The 8,197-nt window shown below is 42.5% G+C and overlaps 2 protein-coding genes across 2 annotated transcripts; both read left to right on the plus strand.

The window, feature by feature from the left end:
• Positions 1-574: 574 nt before the first annotated feature.
• On the plus strand, positions 575-4,469 carry LOC311359251 (molybdate-anion transporter-like). The gene is made up of 2 exons (XM_084479236.1): positions 575-712; positions 1,294-4,469. Exon 2 carries the CDS (start codon positions 1,380-1,382, stop codon positions 2,817-2,819), a length of 1,440 nt encoding a protein of 479 aa, XP_084335362.1. The 5' UTR covers positions 575-712; positions 1,294-1,379; the 3' UTR covers positions 2,820-4,469.
• LOC311359252 (protein lifeguard 2-like) lies at positions 4,204-8,044 on the plus strand (the record flags this gene model as incomplete). The annotated part of the gene is made up of 12 exons (XM_084479237.1): positions 4,204-4,218; positions 4,995-5,082; positions 5,268-5,356; positions 5,506-5,570; positions 5,662-5,715; positions 5,812-5,862; positions 5,991-6,030; positions 7,199-7,236; positions 7,325-7,412; positions 7,553-7,648; positions 7,755-7,808; positions 7,895-8,044. The coding sequence occupies 12 exons, from the start codon at positions 4,204-4,206 to the stop codon at positions 8,042-8,044; spliced, it is 828 nt and encodes a 275-aa protein (XP_084335363.1).
• Positions 8,045-8,197: the final 153 nt, after the last annotated feature.

The following is an 8,197-nucleotide window of genomic DNA, read 5'->3' on the forward strand; positions in this document are numbered from 1 at the left end:
AACCGACTTCAGTTGAGCAGAAAACAAAAGTTGAATGAAGAGAAAGAATAAAAGTGGCAGAGCACATGGGATGAAGAAGTTCAGGGACAACATTTTTGTACCATCCAAGAGGAGGTTGGAAAGACAGGGAATGTAGGGTGGTGCAGGAAGGAGGAAGGAAGGAGGAAGGAGGAAGGAAGGATGAGAATCGGGCATACAATATTAAATAGGAGATTATTTATTTTAAAGAAGCATCCAAACGGGATTCCAAATGGACAAGAACAGTAGAAGGGTCAGAGAGAGCAACATTGAAAGAAGCACTGAGAAGTGAATGGGTACAAATGGGTTTAAAATGAGGGCTTCAATTATTTTTTATTTTCTTATTTTTTATAGTCACGGTCAGTTAGTTTGGTTTATTGGTTTTTGTTTGTGTTTTTTTTTTTTTTTAATTAAGAAGTATCCAGGATTACTACTCCTGTTCAAACGGTGGCGGTAATACTACGAGTAGTTTTGTTAGCTGCTTAAAAACATTATACGAAGAAGAGGTGGAGGCGGAGAGGGAGGAGGAGGAGCAGATGCGCCCCCTGTTGGTGGTCAATCCACGACAAACCCGGAAATAAAATGTCGTTTTGAAAAGCAATGTAGGAAACACGGATGACTGTCATTTGTGATGCTTTGCAAGGATCTGTCATAGTGCTCCTGCAGTAATATTGGAAGACTACTAATCGAAATGGTAAGCTGATTGTTTTGAGGCTCGCATTCCTAGTTTAACTAACCAGAGCTGTGAGTTGGAGGCAGCTGATCATACACTTTCAACGGTATGTTATCATGCGGTTTAATTCAGGCAAACAGCATTATGGTTATCATGTTGACCATTCCTTCGTAGTTATTGGTAACTTGTTTTGTTTATAACTTAATATTTTTTGGGGGGATTTTTTTGTTCCGTCTGTAAGATCCGGGTCCGTGTCTTTCTCCATGACACCGTGTTTGTTTATTACTCAACCGACACTGATCATGTTGACTGGTAACCGGAAGATTCGGTCCCCGGCTCCTCCTCGCTGAGTGTCGAGGTGTCACTGAGCAAGACACCTCACCCTGACTGCTCCTGACGAGCTGGCTGTCGCCCTGCATGGTTGACTCCGCCGTCGTTGTGTGAATGTGTGCATGAATGGGTTAATGTTAGGCACTATTGTAAATGGCTGTGAGTGGCCATTGGTTAGAAAAACACTATATAAATACAGTCCATTTACCATTTACCATGTTTTTATTTAGTCTCTAATATCGTTCTAACTTTTAACCCTCATCTCCTCACAGGATCTGGGACATCGCTAGAAGATGCGCTGAAGATACAGCAATAGCACAACATAGATAACAGAGAGTTTGTGCACGTCAAACACACTATGTGGCTCACGGTGTACCTTGCAGTCATTCTCTTGCTCGCGTTGTGTGTGTTCCTTGAGGTCACTGCACGGCGTCTGATCCCTCCGCAGCCTGCGTCCACAGCAGTAGCAAACCCAGCCTTCCGCAAGTTCCAGACCCTCTTCCTGCGGGCTTACCTGTTAGCCCTCTGGGCAGACTGGCTCCAGGGCCCATACCTCTATAAACTGTACCGCCACTACAGCTTCCTGGAGTCTCAAATAGCCATTCTGTATGTGTGTGGCTTGGGCGCCTGCATTCTGTTTGCTCCATTTGCCAGTTGGTTGCCTCAAGCCCTGGGCCGCAGACGGTCATGCCTGCTCTTCTGCCTCACTTACTCGGCCTGTTGTCTCACAAAACTCTCCAGGGATTACTTTGTTTTAATCATCGGACGTGTCCTCGGAGGGCTGTCCACGTCGTTGCTCTCCACCACGTTCGAGGCCTGGTATGTCCATCGGCACACAGAGGTCCATGATTTTCCCAAGGAGTGGATCCCCAGTACCTTCACAAAGGCCGCCACGTGGAACCACGCGTTGGCTGTGGGCGCCGGGCTGGTCGCTAACCTTCTGGCCGAGTGGCTCCACCTGGGCCCCGTGGCCCCCTTCATCCTGGCCGTGCCCTGCCTGGGGGCGTGTGGATGGGTGGTGCTCACCGACTGGGGCAAAGAGGAATCTGAAGTATCCCCCGAGGGAGACAAACACAGACCTCTCCTTGGCCCCTCTGCACATCCGGTCCACACATCTGCCAGGGCGCAGTTCTGGCGAAGCTGCCAGGAGGGCCTGCGCTGCCTGCTGTCTGACAGGAGAGTAATGTTGCTGGGTGCGGTGCAGGCTCTGTTTGAAAGTGTGCTATACATCTTTGTCTTCCTATGGACCCCGGTACTGGACCCCCACAACCCCCCTCTGGGAATAGTGTTTTCCTGCCTGATGGCCTCCAGCATGGCGGGCTCCCTGCTGTACCGCCTGGCCACCTCCTCGCGCTACCACCTTCAGCCCAGCCACCTGCTGTGCCTGGCCGTGCTCATGGCGTTCTTCTCCTTCTTCATGCTGACCTTCTCGACAGCCCCGGGACAAGCCAGACCCTTCGAGTCTCTCATCGCCTTCGTGCTGCTTGAGCTGGCGTGCGGACTCTACTTTCCTGCGGTCAGCTTCCTCCAGGCCAGGGTGATCCCGGAGGAGAAGCGTGCCGGGGTGTTGGCGTGGTTCAGGCTCCCGCTGCACCTGCTGGCCTGCCTGGGGCTGCTGGCCCTCCACGGGGAGGTCTCTGGGACCGGCGGGGGCGAGGGAGGCAGCGGGACCAGACACATGTTTGGGGGCTGTGCGGTGATGATGATGGCCGCTCTGCTGGCCATGGTCAGTCTCTTCACCCTGGGCAAAAATGACACTGAGCTGAGGCTGGAAGGAACCAGAGATGACGGGGAGTAACATGTATAACAACAACAACATAAAATTGCTGCACACTACATGAACATTCAAGCTTTTTGTATTGCCAAAGACCAATTCAGATATACAGAAGTTTATGGTGTCTTGAAGATGTCCTTGTGTAATGTTTGATAGCTAACTTTCTTAAAAATAAGGATTATTTTAGCTACTATAACTTTGTCTTTTTGGGTCCGAACAATGATACTGACAAGAGTATGCAATGATCATTTTGAAGAACATTCCCTTCCATAATTTGCATAGTGCTTGAAATGATGTGATCAGTTCCTGTGTGTGTGTGTGTGTGTGTGTGTGTGTGTGTGTGTGTGTGTGTGTGTGTGTGTGTGTGTGTGTGTGTGTGTGTGTGTGTGTGTGTGTGTGTGTGTGTGTGTGTGTGTGTGTGTGTGTGTGTGTGTGTGTGTGTAAAAAGATTGTCAAAAGCCTATCATTTTCATGGACATATTTAATATTAATAATTTTGTCGCCAATCTTTATGTTGATAAATGTCTTTCATAAAGTGCATACAGAATTATTTCATATTTTTGTATAATTTTCTATCTTGATGTATTATGAAGAGAATGTAGGCTTCCATACTACAAACCAACACAAGTAAATAGTAGATCAAAAGTAGCAATTGGTCAAAAAAGATTTATTATAGGCCTAATTATATATTTGTTGTGTATAGTTTTGTAGCCTCACGTGGAATTGAGGTTAGGGTTAGCGCTTGCTGTGCGTACTCATCGTCATAGTCAGTGCGTACATTTACGCACTGTGTAAATGTTGATAAATTATGGCTCAGTGAACCAGACGCATGTGGGAGCTCATGTATTATTGGCAGTGCAGGTACGCACATGCGAATTGTTCTGGCAATGCCGCGCTTATAATTTGGTGCAAATTATACAACGTATGATACTTCATTCATCAATTAAATTTTTAATTACAGTTTTAATGTACAATAATATAACAATTCCATCACATCTGTAGATTGATGGCTAGGAAACCATCCCCATCCTTATGTGTTGGATGCAGACGATGATGCTTCTATATTTCTAGTCTATTCCAGTCCTATTCCAGTCTGTTCCACTCTGCGCGGTGTGGAGCCTGCAACGGTCACCCCCCTTTTTGCCTCCTCAGTGGTACAGTCCAGAGCCTTCAGCCTATACGCAGCATCTCTAGATGATGCTAGAATCTGCCTGAGCGTGCAAGGGAGGGGGCTTTCTGCAAGAGTATTAAGTACGCAGCTCTTGGATTGCAGTGCTCTATCAGAAGAGCTCCAGGCCAGTCAAAGTGACATCATTGTATCACTTCAAACCCACTTACTGCTAAGAAAAGTGATATTAGAGATTGATCTTGTATTAATTGAGCAGCTGCAGAAAGACGCAAGGCAATCATGACGCATGGCAAGGTAAGGAGAACATAACAGTTGATGGTGATGATCTTTCATTTTACTTTCAACGCTGATGTTCGAGAAACGTAAGATGATGCATTCATGTTGAGTGGTAATATAAACAATTATCTTGTTCCTTCATGTTCGATTTAGCGTTAAGGGGAAAGGTCATATTGAACTATTATGGTCTGTCATGATCATCAATCAAATGGGTAGCAGGGTTGTTCATTTATGTATTCCTATGTCATGTAAACACGTTTTATATAATTTATAAGTTTATCCTATTTTTTATTAAAAGTGCTCAGAAAAGCCTGTTCAGTGTTTTTTTAGACAACAGCCATTTTGGTGTTTGATGTCTAGCTAGTATTGTGATCCTTACGAAGTGCGTCACAGAGCAAGAATTGTCAATGCTTTATTGCCATGACAACTCACGTCTTTTTGTGTGGTGTAGAAATCGATAGGGACTCATTCATGCAGTCTTCATCAGTTTCATGGCATTCTCTTCTCTACTTTACAATAAGGGCACATTAATCAACCGTCAATTTAACATTTATAAGCATAAGTTAACCATCCTTTCATTAACAGTTAACTAATGGTCTAGTGTTCATTTACTAATTATGTTTAATTATTAAGGAAGATATTTATGCGACACAGTGAAGCTGTTTTCGTTGAAAACAATCATGCAACTCCAGACAGTATTGTTCAAATGAATAACCCTTACCAAAGCATATTACCTCTATTTTGAAAGTCACGTTTTACACAGGTAAAGTTAACTGTTTATTTTTTGCTAATAGCTTTTACTTGCTAACAAGACTACCAATGGTACCTCCAACGGAGAGGGCCAAGTCAAAGCTCCTCCCAGTTATGAAGAAGCCACTGCTGGTATGATTAATAATTTTTTTGATTGATATGATAATTTACCACCTTATCCAACTTAGATATGGAATGTAATACGGTTCCCAATAATTCCTTACTTTTTACAATGTGACACATTTGACACCTGGCCTGGTCCACAATTTATAAAGAGCACAAATGTATGTACAAACGTGCGTGTCCACACTCACTAGGCAGCAGCAGCCCTTGCTACAGTGATGGTGAGCGGCTCACAGAGTTCAGCTGGGAAGACAAGAACATCAGGAGGGTGTTCATCCGCAAGGTATGAGGGGCAGAGGACCCTCTACCTGGGCTGCCTCATGGACACACATTATGTGGACCATAATTAAATGTTCATGAAACATATATATTCAGTACATTTGTGAATTATTATTAAAAATGTGTATTCATATTTTTCCTTTCAATGTTTAGGTGTATTCCATATTGATGATTCAACTGTTTGTCTCTATGGCTGTTGTTGCTATCTTCACCTTCTGGTGAGCATTCTTGAACATCAAATTCAATCATTTAATTAAATAACGAGATGGGATTATTTGCACGTCTATACATTTGTTTTTGTTCTTTCAGTGAACCAATAAGAATCTACATCCAGTCAAATCCAGGGTGGTATTGGGCTTCTTAGTAAGTGACACACAGAAAACAGCTTGTTGTAGCCTACTCTAGAAATCAGGCCTAATGTCTCGATTTGTTTGCTGTTTTATTTATTTTTTGAAACAGTGCTGTCTTCTTTGTAACATACCTGACTCTCTCCTGCTGTTCTGCGCCCCGGTAAGTTCAACATTATCCTGGTTAACTTGATCAAAGTCAAACAAATGTGAATTGCCTAAAATAATATAATATTTTAGATTTTATAATATGTAATACTCAATCTCTCCTGTCTCACACAAATTCTACAGGAGACTGTTTCCATGGAACCTGATTCTGCTAGGACTCTTTGTAAGTAAAACATGATGAATGTGTTTCCAACTCCTTTTCACAAAATGGCAAGGAGGTTATAAGTGTATGTGTGTAGAGTTGAACGTGTCACTTTATTATGTGGTTTATAAAGTATGTAATGTATGATCTGTATTAGTGCTGCCACTAACAACTCATTTTCTAACGACTAATCTTTCGACTAATCTAAAATGTCACCCGAGCCATAAACAATACAAATAACTTCAAAGTTACCAAATCAAAAATTACAAATGTAAACAATATAAATAACTTATGTACCAAAAATAATAATTAATAACCAAATAAAAAAATACGAGCTGAAAGCAGGCCGGCACACAGCTTTGCTGCTCGCATTTACACTTGTGTGCATGGCATGTTTAAAACATTACTGCCAAAGTCATTAAGTAATCTAACGTAGGTGCGCAAGGCACACACAGGAGACGCCAACATTGTTTTCAACTGCTTGGTACCGCGCCGTATTAATTCCCAAGGTTTGAAAAGAAAATAAAGTATTTGAAGCAAATAAGCGACACATTTTTTGATTTGTTTATTTGGTTTTGAACGAATAGTTTTGGATGCATGCATCGGCTTTGAGTTTATTTGTTTGTTACTTTGAAATCACATACGCTTGCAATGAACACACACACACACACACACACACACGTTCAATCATTCACGCACGCACCCACTACAACCTGTCGATCTTCAATCAAAACAACATCAAGTAAGTGATGCCGCAGCGTGTTGACTTCTCCAACCCGAGGCGTCCATAGGCTTTATGGTGTATATGTTTGAAAGCTGTGACACACTCTTTTACCAGTTGGCCTGAATTTATTTGTCTTGATTCGGAGGACTCACCTGCCTCAGCCATTTTTCATATCAAAGCAGTGAAGGCGGGGGGAGGGGTAAAAAAGAGGATAGCCGATTAACCAGCAGGGTGTGCACAGCGCACATTTGTGTGGAGGTGAATTACAGTGAGCCGTTTGAGACAGGAAAACAAAAATGAATAGGTCAATAGTAAAACGATTAACGACTAATTTTCGACAACCAAGTCAACTAATCGCGGCAGCACTAATCTGTATTGATATGTATTTGACTTGGAATCAAATATGTTTGCAGTAAAACAACTTATAACTTGATAACTTTTCATTCAATATTTTTCCTTTTGCAGACCCTTTCACTCACTTACATGACAGCGATGTTGTCAAGGTACGTTTTAATATTAACTGTTTAAAATGATTGACTGTTTTGAATGCTTTCCATTACTTCCTCTATATTGTCCTCTCCCTTGTAACAGCTTCTACAACACCAAGTCAGTGGTGTTGTGTCTGGGCATCACAGGTGTAGTCTGCCTCTTGGTGACAGTCTTTAGCTTCCAAACCAAGGTAAGCGACATTTTAAAATACAATATGACCATACTTTGTTTCCCTGTTCATCATGGATAAAGGATACCAATGAGACTATTTTAAAGTAATAGATTGGATTGCCTTTCCATGGATTTGTTTTCTTGTCCTCCCCCCTCCAGTACGACGTGACTTCCTGCGGGGGGGCCCTCTTCATCTTCAGCATGGTCATGTTCACCTCTGGGCTGGTCATGGCACTCGTCCTCCCCTATCACTATGTGAGTGATACAACTTCCTCAATACACCACAATCAGTTAGGATTTACATAAACCCATAGGTGGATTAATTGAATAATCTGTTAATCCAACTAATAACCTTTTTTAGGTTCCATGGTTGGATTGTCTTTATGCCGTTCTGGGAGCTATACTGTTTACTATGGTAGGTGTGAGCACACACACATAGATATCCAGCCTAGACTTGAGTAAAGATCTCTTTGCTTTATTCTGCTTTTTTTTCTCTTTCAGTTCTTGGCGTTTGACACCCAGCTGCTGATGGGGAACAAGCGCTACGCCATGAGTCCGGAGGAGTATGTCTTCGCCACTCTCTGTATCTACCTAGATATCATTTACATCTTCTCCTTCTTCCTCCAGATCTTTGGCACAAAAAGAGAGTAATCATGTCTACCTACACATACATCGATGTACAACAGACATACATCTACTTTTCTGATGTATAACAGCTTCTTGTTATAGATCAATATACTTGTGAAAGTGTAAAAAAAGTAAGCAGCGTTAAAATCTCATAAAATAGGAAAATAATTCAAACTT

Source organism: Micromesistius poutassou (assembly GCF_964030765.1).
Source record: "Micromesistius poutassou genome assembly, chromosome: 15".
Classification (NCBI taxonomy): Eukaryota; Metazoa; Chordata; class Actinopteri; order Gadiformes; family Gadidae; genus Micromesistius; species Micromesistius poutassou.